Source organism: Rousettus aegyptiacus, unplaced genomic scaffold (assembly GCF_014176215.1).
Source record: "Rousettus aegyptiacus isolate mRouAeg1 unplaced genomic scaffold, mRouAeg1.p scaffold_m13_p_16, whole genome shotgun sequence".
NCBI lineage: Eukaryota > Metazoa > Chordata > Mammalia > Chiroptera > Pteropodidae > Rousettus > Rousettus aegyptiacus.
The window spans coordinates 48,609,696-48,626,230 of record NW_023416291.1 but is presented as its reverse complement, the minus strand read 5'-3'; the positions used below and the strand labels follow the sequence as shown (position 1 = coordinate 48,626,230).

Sequence of the window (16,535 nt, the reverse complement as noted above, 5' to 3'; positions counted from 1 at the left end):
CACATTGTAATTGCAGTGCAAAGCAGATTGTAACATGTAGCATCAAACAATTATAAACAGAGCATTATGGGATGTAGAAGGGGAGATCACATCCAATTGAGTAGACTAAGGAATACTTCAGGTGACTCTAAAGTTTAGCCTTGATTCAAGTAAGATTCAGATAAGATTATATGACTACACCAGGCACCAGATACCTTGACTAGAGCATAATATTAATGAGCCATTCTAAATGAGGTATCTCGAAGTTATTATCTACATTTGCTTTTTCCTTCCCTAACATTATTTACCTACATAAATTTAAAAGAACAAAATCTGCTGTTTTAACACATTAACACACCATAGAGATGATGATAGACTTACTGCAATTGTCATTATTTGTACTACGCTTGGAACCAATTAAAGACTTCACTAAACTTTCTTAGGAGATTAATCAGGTAATGGGAACAAATTTAAAATTCAGCTTTTTCTCTCAGTGGACTAATTTACAGTCGTCACGTAATATTTTTTATGTTGCTAACTAATGTCTTTCTATTCCAAGCAGGACTGTACTATGGATTTAGGGCTCAAGGATTATTATAACCAGACACTTGCCACAGAGAACGGTACTGCTGCACCAAGGAATTCTGATTTCCCCATCTGGGATGACTATAAAAGCAGTGTAGATGACTTGCAGTATTTTCTGATTGGACTCTACACATTTGTCAGTCTTCTTGGTTTTATGGGGAATCTACTCATTTTAATGGCTCTCGTGAGAAAGCGTAATCAGAAGACTACGGTAAACTTCCTTATAGGAAACTTGGCCTTTTCCGATATCTTGGTCGTGCTGTTCTGCTCACCGTTCACCCTGACCTCTGTCTTGCTGGATCAGTGGATGTTTGGCAAAGTCATGTGTCATGTTATGCCTTTCCTTCAATGTGTGTCTGTTCTGGTTTCGACTTTAATTTTAATATCGATTGCCATCGTCAGATATCATATGATAAAGCATCCTGTATCCAATAATCTAACAGCAAACCATGGCTACTTCCTGATAGCTACTGTCTGGACACTGGGTTTTGTGATTTGTTCTCCCCTTCCAGTGTTTCACAGTCTCGTGGAACTTCAGGAAACGTTTGGCTCCGCGTCGCTGAGCAGCAGGTACCTGTGTGTCGAATCGTGGCCATCTGATTCATACAGAATTGCTTTTACTATTTCTTTATTGCTAGTTCAGTACATTCTGCCTTTGGTGTGTCTAACCGTGAGTCATACCAGTGTCTGCAGGAGTATAAGCTGTGGATTGTCCAATAAAGAAAACAAACTAGAAGAAAACGAGATGATCAACTTAACTCTGCATCCATCCAAAAAGAGCGGGCCTCAGGTGAAACTCCCCAGCAGTCATAAATGGAGCTATGCGCTCATCAGAAAACACAGAAGAAGATATAGCAAGAAGACAGCATGTGTACTACCCGCTCCAGCAAGACCTCCTCAGGAGAATCATTCGAGAACGCTTCCGGAAAACTCCGGCTCCGTGAAAAGTCAGCTCTTTTCGTCCAGCAAGTTTATACCAGGGGTCCCCACCTGCTTTGAGATGAGACCTGCAGAACACTCAGACGTTCACGAGATGAGAGTAAACCGCTCGATCACAAGAATAAAAAAGAGATCTCGCAGTGTTTTCTACAGACTGACCCTGCTGATCTTGGTGTTTGCCGTTAGCTGGATGCCACTCCACCTTTTCCACGTGGTAACCGATTTTAATGATAACCTTATTTCAAATAGGCATTTCAAGTTGGTGTATTGCATTTGTCATTTGTTAGGCATGATGTCCTGTTGTCTTAATCCAATTCTATATGGATTTCTTAATAATGGGATCAAAGCCGATTTAATGTCCCTCATACGTTGTCTTCATATGTCATAATTCTCACTGTTTACCGAGGAAAGAACAAATGTTGGGATCATTGAAAATATATTTGTGATAACTATGTATAGTAAACAGATTTTGTTAACTTATGGAATTTAATTTATGTATAAGACTTCTGGATTTGAATGTCAGTTCATAACGTGGAAGAAAATTTTAATATTGTACAATGAATCCGTTTTGTTGTATAAAGTCAGTGTCAAGTCAACCCGTGATTTCATTTATAAAGGTAGTTATATTACCTTTCTTTTCATCTTGTCTTATAAACAAATAAATTGTAATTTTTTGTTTAAAATAAAAGTTATATCTGCCAACTCAGTATTTTTATTTAAAATTATAATAAGCAAAAATATTTTTCCCAAGGAACGTTCAATTTGAAACATGAGGAATATCTATTATCTATTTATCTTTATTTCTACTTCACAAACTTCTTCATGTTTAGTTTGTAAAAATATAGAAAATGTTTAGTTTGCCCAATAAATCATAACTAAATGACAGATATATGCCAAAGTCATGAGTATAAATGTAAATATTGGGTACAGTTTTAGAACTCCTACAGGAAAATGCTTATCTCCTATTATTGTAATTGGCCAACGTGTCAATTTGTCCTCACTTTCCTAGTAATACATAATTAATTTACTCAATAAAAATAAGTGTTAAGTCTTTTCCAGACTTATACCACAACATTAATACTATCAAATATTGTTTCATATATATCTTTTCTGTTATGAAATGCAAAATATAAATGGTATTTGTATTTCCAAGTATTAAATAGTTTTAAAGAATACTTAAAGTGTCCACAGGAAAAAAAAAGGTCAACAAAATTTTTGGGGGCAGCATATAGAATGATTAATATACTTTATGGTATTTTAGTACTAAGGTCTCATATGCTGTCTTACTAATTGAGGTCATTCTTTTCATTTAGACCTTTTTGTTTGTTTTAACCAGTTTTTTAAAGAGGCGAAGCCCTGAAAATAACTGAATTTCTCACATATGGCCCAGACGTGCAAAATAATGTTGCTAGTCTTCAGTTCCTATAACTGATTTAACCATTCCCTGTATTGATTCCCGTTCATAAGGGAAAACAACAAAACAAGAAACTTTTTAAGTTCGCAAATAATTTGTAAGTCCGGTAGTTATTTTATCTATTAAGAGTTCAAATCTCTATGGGGGGCTTTCTTTGGTCCCCTCGCCACCTTCTCTAGATGGAAGCTGAAGCATCACTGGTTCACACCGTGCCCGCTGTTGGTTCCTTGCAGCTGCAGTTGAATACAATGATGAGCCTGCCTGTTCTCCATACTTCAGCTTCTGCTGTATGAATGATCCGTCCTCAGCAAGGTCGGGATCTGAGAGTCTAGCCCCAGAACCCCCCACCCATGCTGACGCTGTCAGACGTCAACTCTCACTGACTGTGGTCACTCTCGAGTCTCAGCCACATCCTCTGTTTTGTTCTGACCCAGGCCGTCTGTTTGTGGTGTCTTTCCCCTGTGTCAAGAGTAGGGGCTGTTCAGGACCTTTCAGCTCATCTCTGAGAACTCTTCAGGAACTTCTGAGATTCGACTCCTCATGTAGGTCGCCGTGAACCGAGACAGGCAGCGCAGGCTTACGTGGCCTTTCTCTGCCCAGACACTGGTAGCTGCTCTATCATGCTGTCGTGTGCGCCCCACATTGCTGCAGAAGCACTCTGCTTTTCAGTGCCTTCCTCGAGTTTCAAATACGAGACCATGTACAAGCCCTGTAGGCTTTTAGCTTCCCTCTAATCTATCTGGCTTTATAAGAGTGCCTTCTCCAATAGCAGATAGAAAAAAGTGAACAAACTCTGGTTTCTGTTTGCTTTTATTTTTTTTCCCCTTCTCCTTTTTGTCTGAAGGGCCTCTGCTTCGTTCTGCCCACTAACATCTTCATTTCTCTCTGCATTATGGATTACGGTAAAACTATGCTTAGAACGTCAAGGTTTGCTTTTGGAAGACAAAGCCTTGTGATTTAAAACCTTCTTCCCCTTCAAGGATTACATTCAAGTCTATTACCTTATCCTGACCCCAAACAAACAAACAAAAAATCTAAGCTGAAGAATGACTTTTTATTTAAAAGCAATGTGTATTTTCACTTTCACTAGGGCAATTTCAAGGTTTAACTTTAGTGGCTAAAGTGGGGAGAGAGGACCTCTCCGAGAAGGGCAAATAGAAATACGTGGAAAAGTATTTTATTCCATTACTTTTCACAATTGCACTTATATTAGCAAACGTGCAATAATTGTCAATATCACAAATTTTATGGTTGCTGGTAGATGAGTATAGTTAAACTGTACAAACTGATTTGGGGCTCAAACTATTGAACCCAGTAGAAGCAATTTATTTTCCCTAATGAGAAATGACTGAATGTTCTTAATAATTGAAAACTAAGAAATTTGAATGGGTGGGTAGATAGAAGTCATTCAAAAGGGGATTAATGGTTTTAGAAGATTATTATGAATAATAATTTCTTCCACGGAGACTTCTTAGTGAGTTAAAACTATTTATGTTCAACCACCTCTCCATCGTTCATGATCTGATTAACTTTTTTCCCATTCTCTCCTTGTGTCTGACTTGATTCCTTGTTCCATGGCACCTCCACAAAGCATGGCTAAGGGAAATAAATGGAGATGAAATTATAAAGAGTTAGCCTCATTACTCCTCATAATTATTTTAAAATATTTAATTTAGGAAGAGGTGTTAAATTGAGCTTTAGTGGTTAAATTATTCCTGCTAGCTATATTGTCCATTACTATGGATAATAAAACACTAAATAAAAAAAAAAAAGCTGAGAAATACACAAAGAGAAACTAAAATGATTAAATGGTGAATAATGTAGATGAGGATTATTTTATTCTGAATACCTGCTGTGTACTAGGAACTAGTCTAAGAGCCTGGGATACTGCAGTGAAAAAGATCCCTGCTCCTTTGATGTTTGCCTTCTGCAAAGTGGGGAGTCAGGGGCAGGAGGTGGACAAACAATAAGCAATAAGAACAATAAAAAGTGAATTACATAGAAACGAGATCGAATGGAAGCAGATGGATTCATTCCCTGGGGCTACGTATGGTGACCTGACAGAACCGTTTGCTCTACACTTTATAATAAATCCACTCGATATCGGTGTGGCATCTGTGTCTAGCTAATCATCCTTATCTGACAGAAAATAAAATGCGATATATCTCTCCAACAAGCAGGAGCCAAGCGCCTAAGGTAAACACAACAGAGGCAGGAAGATTGGGCACTATCTTGATATTTTCAGTTCAAAGAGAGGGCTCCAAGACCCTTCAACTTTTGATCCATCGAATACATTCTTCATTTCGGTTATTGTATTTTTCATTTCTGACTGGTTCTTTTTTATCTTTTGCCTCTCCATTTTTATGTTTCCCATCTCTTTGTTGAAGTGCTCACTGAAATCACTGAGCATCCTTATAACCAGTGTTTTGGACTCTGAATCTAGTAGATTGCGTGTCTTCATTTTGTTTAGTTCTTTTTCTGACGCTTTGTTCTGCTCTTTCATTGGGGACGTGTTTCTTTGTCTCCTCATTTTGGCTGGCCTCCCTGTGTTTGCTTCTATGTACAAGGTAGACCTGCTAAGTCTCACAGTCTGAGTAGCGAGGCTTCATGTAGTAGATGTTCTTTGGGGCCCTCTGGGTCATCTGAGCCAGGTGCTCCAGTGTGTCTCCTTGTGTGGCTTGTGTGTGCCCTCCCGTTGTAGTTGAGCCACGATTGCTGTTTACAAGTCAGTGGGACGGACTGACCCTCGGGATGGCCCTGACTAAAGTGGAGGAGCCATTGTGCGCGGGCTGACCCTATGGAACAGGATTTGCTTCCGTGGGACTCTGGTGCTAAGCCTTCCCTTAGAGTGGTTCTCTCACGGAGGAAGCTGGGTGGTGCTCTGGTTTGGTCTGAAGGCGGCTACTAGGTGTGCCAGCCCTAGGGCCTCCTGGAAGGGCCAAGTTTAACTGTAGCCTATGCCCTACCTTGGGCCACCTGACATGAGCCACAAAGCAATCTGCAGATGGCTGCCACTCATGCTGGGCTTGAGGCTGCTCGGCAAGAAGTATGGGCTACAGGGAAGCCAGATGTTGTTTGCTCGGGGTTTGTGAACCTTTGGGAGATTTTAGTCTGCAGCATGAGCTGAGCTAAGACACTTGTATGGAAACAGCTAGGGTGGGTCTGCAGGTTGGGTGGGTTGGCGTCTCGAGGAATCACCAGCACAGGCTTGGATCAGTATCTTACCAGTCATTCAGCTGATGTGTAACCTGGGTCCGAGGGACTCATTTCTCTGAACCTCAGTATCTTTACCTATTAAATAGGAATAAAAACAGAATACAGGCAACTATGAGCTTTAATCAAAACAACATAATAAAGTGTCTTATGCAATGCCTGATACATTGGTTAGGCCCCAAATAAAAAATATCTATGATTAATAGCAAAGGGAATAATAAAATATATCTGAATAATGCAATATAATAAAAACTGGGTTTAGGCTGGTCATCACATAGATGTGCATATAAATCTCAGTTGCACCAGTTATAAAGTATGTAAATACACAGAATACATTTGCGCCTCTGCTAAGTTACTTACCGCTTGTGAAAATGAGTCCCTGTATCTATAAAGTAGAAAAATGATACTAATTCATAGGATTTAAATGAAAATTAAAGGAGATTGTGTGCGTGGAAGGCTTAGCACAGTTTCTGTACTTGAGAAGCCTGTAATCAATAGTAGCTATTGTACTATCACTGTTAAACGTTGTGAAGACTAAACGAGCTCAGGTATGAAACGCTCCCAACAGAGTCCCTGAGCTAGAAGTGTTAAAACTATTCATTGGAATCGCCATTACTGCCTCCACCACCTCTGTTAGAGACTGACTCTGCAGTTCCGAACTTCTAAAGGTCAGAATTGAACAGATGAGAGTACAATTAATAAAAGGTGTTCATGGCAACGGACCCCAACCTGTCTGGCACCAGGGACTGGCGCTCCTGTGAGAATCCAATGCCTGATGATCTGAGGCGGAGCTCAGGCAGTGATGCTGGTGCAGATGCAAATTCAGATGAGATTCTCTCGCTCTCCGGCCTCTCACCTCCCGTTCTGCGGCCTGGTTCCTGACGGGCCACAGACTGGTACCAACCTGTGGCTTGGGGCTTGGGGACCCCTGATGTAAAGGACAAAATAATTCCCTACACTTGCCACAGTCTTTGCACACTCACCTTTATCCTGTGAATTAACTTCTCACTGATAAACCTACCTTCTCGAAATATATTTTTTTTTCTTGTTGGGTTTTTTTAAGTTCTGATATAGAAATAAGATCTTGTGTTTGTCATCTCAAAAATATCACCTGGACTTGTCTACGAAAAGTTGTTTAAAACTGGCTACCTGGGTGTTCTCACCAAAACCCAGCAAGACCATGACTGTCACCGCTCAGGCACTTGAAAGCCCTGCGTTTTCTTCCCTTCGGCGTCTTTAACCTGCTGCTAATCACATTGTCCGGACTCCAGTTAGCTTCCTTGCCTCTTATTTAATGGTCTAGGACCTTCATTTCCTGAACAGGAGCAGATAGGCATGAATGACTTTTACCCATTAGGACACAATGAATCATTTTCCTAAGAAACTGTTAGGTTCAGTGGCTGAGAGAACCACAAAAGACTTCTTCCTCTTCCATGCTGTGAACCTAAATGCCATCTTTTTAACTCGTAAGTTAGACAGAGACTTACTCCTAAGAGTGACTAAAGGATAGTACATTGGCCTTTAAAAGAAAGAATATGTCCCAGAGGACGAAGAAATAGATCAGGAGGTGAAAGATGTGGATTTTTCTGGATCCTACCTGACCTTCTGGGTAATCTGATTTGTTTCTCACTGATGATTTGTCATAGTTCTTTCTTAAGGGTAATCAGAAATCTAAAGAAAGGGAAAGGAGTTAAGATGAACTAGGAATTTTAACGTTCATTAAAATTAAATTAAATTTTAATATTTGTTGCTTCAGTTAATTATCTCGACAACTTAATGCGGTGTTATCCTCATTTTAGAGAGGAGGAAATGAGGCTTATACAATTGGATTATTTATACATGTCCACAGCTTGCCAGTAGCAGAGCCAGGATTTGAGGCTCAGTTGTCTGGGTTCAAAGTCGCCGTTCTCCTCATTGTCCCCTAAATTGCCTTTTTAAAAATGAACCTGGCATCCTCTTGCCCTCCATGACATAACTGACTTTATTCACCTTTGCCTCCATAGGGGGTCATTAAATTCTATAAGGATTACAAACAAGGGGTAAATAATCTATGATCACCCTATCCTGACTCAACACCACTTCACATGCCAGGGAGAACATGCCGGAACAAACGGACAGGAAACCACAGAGGCAGGTTTAGGTGAACGTATAGGGAATTTAACACACAGGCCAAAAATGCCCCAGGCCAAGCTCTGTTTTCTAAGAGCTGCAGTTGAGCTCATTTGCTGATTCCTAAGCATGAGAATCTCGATTGTTACTATCCATTGAGGCTCTTAAAAGTAAGAATAATTTTACTCTTAAAGGAGTACTTTTGAAAGAAGTATTCTCCATGCTCCTTATTTTGTAGTTTTATACTAAGAGCTTAAAAGATTTATTGAGATGAGCAGCAAACTATAAATTTAGATCCCATTGCTCTAGTTTTGTCTGATGCTCACACAGAAAGACTGGTCCTTAAGAGGACAACCTGTGGTGGAAGTTTATTACCTCGTGGGCTGGCTAAGACTTTCTAGGATGTCTATTTCAGATACTTTTTTTTTTCCAGTTTTATTGAGAAACAATTGACACACATCACTGTATAAGTTTAAGGTGTACGGCATGACGGTTTGAGTTATATATATTGTAGAATGGTTGTCGTGATACATGCCGTTAAAACCCAACATCTCATATAGAAACAATAAAGAAAAATTCTCCTCGTGATGAGAACTCTTAAGATCTACTTTTGAAAAATTTCGCGTGTTTGTACATTACATGCTCATGCCTTATTTATTTTATAATACTTATTTTATGTACGAGGATGTTCTTTAACGAATTTTTTATTCTTTGAAATATAAAGTCATATGTATTAGAGAGAGAAGCATGGACTAATGTTCAGGTGTTCATACCAATTTTATTCAGGTGATAAGATTGGGAGTGAAGCGTTTACTTTCTTCTTTTGCCTTTCCATACACCTTGAATACTTTACAACAAGCATGTGTTGTTTCCATATAAGGTGTATTTACATATGTTTACAAATAAGGGCAATATAAGGTAACTCCCACCGTAACAACATAAATGGGATCTACGAAATTCAATTTCTTAAAATGGAAGTCATGTTTCTGAGATGGTAAGTGAAAAAATACTATTTTTCAGCTAGTCTGTATTGTCATAAACGTACAAAAGTAAAGATGGTAAAACCTATGGTGTACACGAATGAACTTACGTTGAACAGAGAAAAGTCCCACCCCCAATGATCACAAGGCGGTCACTTCCAACAACCCCTCACAGGTGAGCCTAGCCCCATCTGAGCACAGATGCTGAGCAAATGAAGCAAACCAAACAATAGTCGCATCATACCCAGACTTTACAGCAAAGTGTGCTACCCAAGCGTGGTACCATATTTATTATGCTAAAGTAAGAGTTTTTAGATGACTAAGGATAAATGTCGTGTGTTAATTTAGCTTATAGACTCCTTACGCCCTAAAGAGAATGTTTTTATTAACTCACATCGTGAGCCCTAATCTCCACCTCAAGTATTATCACATATTTGCCTGTTTTCTGCATGTGATGCAAAACCCACAGAATGAATAGAGCTAAGAGATAAAGAAGAAGCAAGTAGGCTAAGCTGACCTATATGGCAAAGAGGGAGAAGAAGGAGAGACAGAAAACCATACAGGTGGGGTTAGATAAACATTTGAGGGGTTTAACAACAAAAGGTTACAAAATACTTTATATATATATATATATATGTGTATATATATATGTATGTATGTGTGTATATGTATATACACACACATTTTTTCATAAAAATATAAAAAACAACTTTCTCAGTTCCTTTACTACTGTTTCTAAGTGATTTTCCCAGCAACGAACTTCATTTTAATGTTTCATAAAATAAATATGTTGTCATATTTCTTATGTCATTTTCACTATTTTCTTTGGAGGCAAATGAATAGCATTTTGAAAGTATTTGCCCACAAATTCTTATGTCTAACATTCCAATTAAATATGCAATGGCTGAAATGTAAACATTTAGTTCAAAAGTTCAATTGGACATAAACTGGTCGCTTACCGCCGGGCTTCTTGTTCAGTGTGAATGTTTTGTCTATTTAGAAAGGGAGAGCATCAACTATTATCCTATTAACATTTTTCTGGTTTGTTTTGTTTTGTTTTGTTTTGTTTTTTTGTAACTTTCCTCTCAAATTGTTCTTGTGTGTTTCGCTCTTCTAAAAACAGGCCTGCTGGTTTTAGTTACTTCTTTGCCTTCACAGCTTAAAGAAGTTTTTAAAAAAAGAGATCGCCCTAGCAGCCTGGTTTAAGGGAAGTGATGCATCCTACAAAATAATAAAGCAAACCTGCATCTGGTAGATTTATTATTGCTAGCCACTTTCTAACTGGTCATGTTGTCCTTGTGAAAAGCGAACAATGCCAGGTCTTAAAGAAAGGTGTTACCAGTATTTCAGAGGGCACGCTGTCTGTGATGGCAAGATCAGTTAATTATTCTCGGAAGTGTACAGTGGTGGCTAACTACTGGGTTAGCATGAGTTATCTTTTTATATAAGTGCTTAGCAACAATTAGAACTGTTCAATATTCAGGCTGAATATGAATTGGCATAGCCTGAGAACTTATAAAATTATAGATGTTATCTAGAAAGAAGGTAAAAAATTGAATGGTATTGCGATTTCAGTGAATACACACATTGTCACTTTTTCTTCATTATCAAAGAAACCAAGAGCTCGCGTCAGGTGGCTGCACACAGACAGACTCACAAATAACACGCAGACATCAAGTTCTCTCTACTACGCTTCATGTGTGGTACTGAGTCCCAGACTTGTGAATTTTTCCATCAGTGAAGGGTTTCCAATTATGGATTAATACTTTTTTCCCCTTTATCTTTCTTCTGTAATATCCAGATCAAAGCTGAAGCCAAAAATGTTTACACACTTCTGCAGTGAACATGTATCAAAAAATTAGGAAGACTGAAAAGAGCTATTAATGAAAAGGCAGAAACAGTTCTCAACATTGTATATCACTCTTATTTTTTCTTTTTCTGTTTATTATAAGATTTCAACCTGGACCAAGAGAAAGAAAAAGTAAAACAAAGTAAATTTCAAGTAGATGAAAGGGACATTTTGTCCCCGTGACAGCCATATTATTACAAAGCTAGCAGGCGCTAGCTCTCTGGTAGCTCTCTCTATAAATCATCCCCAAATTGATAATTGTCCAATTTCTCCCACACTAAGGAAAGGATTATGTTATAGCAGAATCTCCACTGAATTCCAACAGCAAATGACTGTTGGCCAAAAGCTAAATGGACTCTTAAACATCATCTTATCTGAATAGCTTCAGTACTGATGGAGAAGATCTGAAAGGAGAACTGTGGGAGATTCTCAGAGTATGGTTTCTTAAGAGTCAAATTTAAGAGTGAGCGCTCATGTTCTTGCTTCCAGGAAAACTACGTTTTGATCATTATGATATTACGAGATAGGAGCGTTAAGAGAAAAGGTCTTCACGAGAATTCAAGAATGCAATAAATTCATAAACAGCATACACGGCCCGTGTTCTCTATAACCCGAAGACCAATTAACTGTGCTATTAATGGAAGGCTTAGTACTCATTTGATGTCATTGCCCACTTTCCCTCCATCTCAATTTTCTTTTCTCCTATATATTGGTGTCTTTCTTATACCTGATCCTATTAATTCCTAAAATATATTAATAAATGATGGCTTAAATATTGTCTGACGACTCTCAAAACCTTCTCAGAGGACTACAAATTTATGCAGCCTTTCAGGGGAATAATTTACAAATACATTTCTAAAGCCTTAAAAAGTTTATACTTTTTGATTCAGAAATTTTATTTCAATACATTTTCTAGTAAGGAAATAATCAGAAATGTGCATAAGATTAGCTATAAGCTATTCACAGAAAGTCATATATAATTTTAAAAGTGCAAATGATCAGAATGTCCAAACAGGGGACCATTAAAGCTAATTTTTTAGAGAAGATAGCATCGGCCAGATGGCAAAATAAGAAGCCCTGGACTTCTAATGGACTTTAGGTGATAATGAGGTGTCAAATAGATTCTTCAGTTGTAATAAATGTAGCAGTCTGGCGAAGGGTGTTGATAACCGGGGAGGGTATTCATGTGTCAGGCAGGGCTTACATGGGAAACTTTCGTACCTTCCATTCAGTTATGCTGAGAATCTAAAATAAAGTCTATTGAAAAGAAAAACGTATATAGAGAGTGTTATAGGATGTTGGGAATAAGATGTTAAGTCATCAAATTAAGAAATAACAACAACATAATAAAAAAGTGACAGTCTTCGGATACAGAGAGATGGGAAAGACAGGAACAGGAATTTTCTAACTAAATATAGATGCTTTTATTACTGATGCTGTCAAATATTCGTTTGTCCTCTGAGGACATGTGCGTATTTGTCCTCTGGGTTTTATGTTACTGGATGACTTTTTGCTCATTGCCTCATTTTCTTTCATGTTCTCCTGTAGTTTTCCATGTATTCATCCCGCTTTTAGCTAGGCTAGTCTGCCTTCCTGTACTTTTATTTCTTCTATTCTCCAGTATAAAAGAAATGATAAATATGAACTCAGAGACCTGAAGATTTGGGGCATGTGGCTCCCCAGAATAAATACTTTATTATAAAACACTCGATAAAAAGACTCCAGTCCAAAAGCAATTATAGCTTTAGGTCTCTGAGCATGCAGGGGGAAAAAAAGAAACCAACATCATCTTTAAAGACAAAAGTATAAATATTAGTTATTCCGGTAGGAGATTATTTCCAGCTGTTCACTGTATTTATCTCAATGAAAAGGTGAATTCATTTAACAGACATCTTTTTAGAAAGCACTGATATGCCAACTGAACAGAGACCCTGATAGTTTGCTATTTGTTACAGACATAGGAATAATCGCCTTATTTCTCCTTTACTTCAGGAAATAAAGGAAATGAAGATTTGACATTCTAGACTACTTCAGAAAAGTTACCAAATTCTATTATATGTATAGATGAGGTATGCTGTCTGCTTGGCTAAGGATGATAGCTGTTACATGCCTGTCACTGTGCTTCTTGTAGCATTGGCAATTGTAGGATGTCTAGTGTAAGGGTTCACTGTCCCTTTTTACTTGCTGCCCCTGACTGCCTCAGGGTACAAGTACAGAATGTCAGCAAGCATGTTAAAGAGACAGCCATCAGCGTTGGACAGAGTGCGAGTGGCTATAGAAACCTCCTAGCACTCCAGAGGCTAGTGGAATAACTAAATAAGCCCTCGTGCCAGTCACGTAATTCTACATTAAGGGAGGAATTGGAGACAGCCAATATAAACTATTCTATTGAGAATCTTTGACCGTTAGGCCAGTGGAAAAATCAGGTGTGAACAAAGGGGTATATGGAATCAGAATAGGATTGTTTTCAAAGAATGAGAGAAATTACAGCAAATTGGCCTGACGATGGTATGATTCAGTAGGAGGAGGGGAATCACGCAGGGAAAGGTAGAGAGAATCGTGGAAGCAACGTCCTTGACCAGATGAGAAAAAAGTGCTGTCTAGCGCACAAGTGGAGGAGTTATCCTAGGATGGAAGGTCATCTATAAAACGAAAAGGAAGACAGAGAATACATGGGACAGATCATGACATAATTTGGGGCTCAAGTGAACAATTTTGAGCCCTGGCCAAGAGCAGAGAAGTCACTCTCTGCTTCCTAGGATATGGCTACTCTGACTCATGGTGGACAAGTATATTAGTCAGGGTTCTCCAGAGAAACTGAACCAATAGAATGTTTATGTGTATGTGTATACATAAAATATAAAAATATTTATTTAAAGGGATAAGCTTATGTATTTACCGCAAGTCTAAAATCTGCAGAATAGCCCATCCAGGAGGCTGAAGACCGAGAAAGAGCCAATACTGCAGTTCAAATCTGTGATGATTACTCTTGTGTGTCAACTTAACAGGGCTAGGGAACACTCAGCTAACTGGTAAAACATCATTTCTTGGCATGTCTGTGAGGCGTCTTCAGAAGGGATTATGATCTGAATCAGTCGACTGAGTGAACGAGATTGCCCTCAGCAATATGGGCGGGGAACATCTGATTCCTTGAGGATCCGAATAGAATAAAAAAGCAGAGGAAGTGCGAATTCACTCTCCCTGCCTGAGCTGGGACATGCATCTTCTCTTGTGCTCAGACATTGAACATTGGAGCTGGTTTTCAGGCCTTGGACTTCAGATCATCAGCCTTCCTGGTTCTCCAGCTTACAGACCATACATCACGGGTCTCCTCAGTCTCCATAATCACGTGAGCCAATTCCTATAAGAAAGCTCCTGTTATATATCTCTATGTATTCTACTCGATCTGTTCCGCTGGAGAACCCTGACTAATACAAAGTCCTATGGCTGTCTGCTGGCAGATTTTCCTCTTGCTCAGGGAAGGTTAGTCTTTTGTTCTATTCTGGCTTTCCGTTGATAGAAGGAGGCCCACCCACAATATAGGAGGCAACCTGCTTTACTCCAAGTTCACCAAATTAAATGCTAATCTCATCTAAGAACACGCTCACGGAAACTCCTAGAATAATGTCTGATGCACCGTGGCCTAGCCAAGTTGACACATAAAATAAATCATCACAATGCGTGACTCCCGAAATATGACAATCCCTCTGAGATATGCTCAGGCCTGAGATCAGGAGAGGTCTGGAGGTGGTGACATGCAACCTGGGGCAGGACCCGGGTTCCAGGCCTCTGCAGCATGCTCCATTGTCCTCTGGGACTTTACTTACAATACACAGATTTGAAGATAAAATGATTAAGAACTGTATCTAAAGACAAGGACTGGAGAGCACGAAGCCCCAAGAGCTGGGCCCTGTGAATAGCGACCTCAACCCCACCACCAAGCATGTTCCTACCCAGACAGAGACAGACAAGCAAATGTCTTAGTGGAGTTCATGGAATTCTTCTGATCGCTTTTATTTTTTCAACAGAATGAGGTTATCAACTGAGAGGCAGAAGGGGGACAAGATGGTGGTGGTTCCAGGAGAAAGAAGAAATTTAAAAATCATTTAGGAAGGGCGGGAGAGAGAACACGAACCAGGGAAATGTACCTGGATTTCTGGGCTGCTCAAGGGCCCTACTTGGGTTTAACAGCCGTGACTCTGAAGATACACCGAGCAGCGAGGTGGTATTTTCTCCAGCAGCACTCAGGAGTGTGTAAAAAGCTGGATTTAACCAGTGCGGGAATTTTTCCAGGCAAGCATAATGAAGCAAAAGAGGGCAAAGGAGTCAAGCTTACAGGTAAAGGAGTGATTAGAATGTTAGAAATAAAGAAATGAACAAACAAACAGACAGGTCAGTGAAAGATTACTTAGTAAGCTCCAGACACTTTGTGCCAGATAGATTACTTTCATTATCTCATTTAATCTTCAAGACATTATGAGCTATTATATTCATTTATTTTACCCAACAAATATTTGCTGAGTACCATTACGTGCTAGACACTTTTCTGTAACTACAGCTTATTCGCAGAAGATGTGTGTTCTCATGGAGCAGGAAAAGGAAAATAACCATAAACAAATAAACAAGATCATTTCAGGTAGTAGACGGTGCTTTGCAGGCAATATAATTGGGTGCGAAAGTGGAGCTTAGCTGAGGTTGGATGGAATATTAAATCAAGTAGTGAAAAAAAAAAGGTCTTTCTGAGATGATAACTAGAGGACACACACACACACACACACACACACACACAGCTCATACGAGAAAGGCTAAAGAGATAGGTCCTGCATTCACGAGAGCAGCTGAAACGCAGTTTTAAGCAAGCGCATTCAGCATCTATCTGGTCTGTCCAGCGTAGTCTATGTGAATGGCGCCCCCTAGAGGTGCGCTGCGCACGACGTGCACAAACAATACTGAGAAGTGCATCCTATGATGAAGAATCTGTCCCAATCGCAAGTACATGGTTACGTACAAGTAGAAACCACTAAAATACATATACACATACATATAATTATATATATATGTATAATATACCATGAGATGCTTATTTCCGTATCTCTAGGAATCTGAGAAAACCCTTACCAGAGAGAGGTTGTGATCACTGCTTCTGATTCTGCCTGGCACCTACTTTTCTTCTGTTGCTGAGCCCTGCTGAGTCTTGTGTGTGTTCCCTACTCCTCTGTTCCCACCCCTGTCTGTGCCTGAATGCCGTTTGCCTTTAGGAGAAGGCTTATTTAACGCTCTGTAGAAAATGATTGGTTTTTACTTCTACCAACCGCACGAAGTCCGTTTAAAGTACAGAGTCATTACCTGTTGTATTGCCTGTGAGGCTTCCATTTTCTCCACTGGGCTCTGCAAAATACCTCTTGCCAGTTGTACATGTGAGCTCCTATTTTGGAAGCCGCTGTGACTGCTTGGTTTTCTCTGCTTT

General features: G+C 39.2%; 1 protein-coding gene and 1 long non-coding RNA gene across 3 annotated transcripts in view; one reads left to right on the top strand and one right to left on the bottom strand.

Moving 5' to 3' along the window:
• NPY5R (neuropeptide Y receptor Y5) overlaps window positions 1-2,197 on the top strand; it is a 7,607-nt gene extending 5,410 nt beyond the window's left edge. For both annotated transcript variants that reach the window (XM_016154571.2, XM_016154572.2), the window contains exon 2: window positions 542-2,197. In XM_016154571.2, the coding sequence (XP_016010057.2) occupies window positions 551-1,891 (1,341 nt within the window). In that variant the 5' untranslated portion in view covers window positions 542-550 and the 3' untranslated portion in view covers window positions 1,892-2,197. The remainder of the gene's footprint in view (window positions 1-541) is intronic.
• Window positions 1,798-16,535, bottom strand: LOC107515599. Its single transcript, XR_001598046.2, has 3 exons — window positions 16,415-16,535; window positions 6,143-6,208; window positions 1,798-1,897 (listed from the first exon to the last, which is right to left on the bottom strand). It is a non-coding gene; the product is annotated as an uncharacterized LOC107515599 (long non-coding RNA).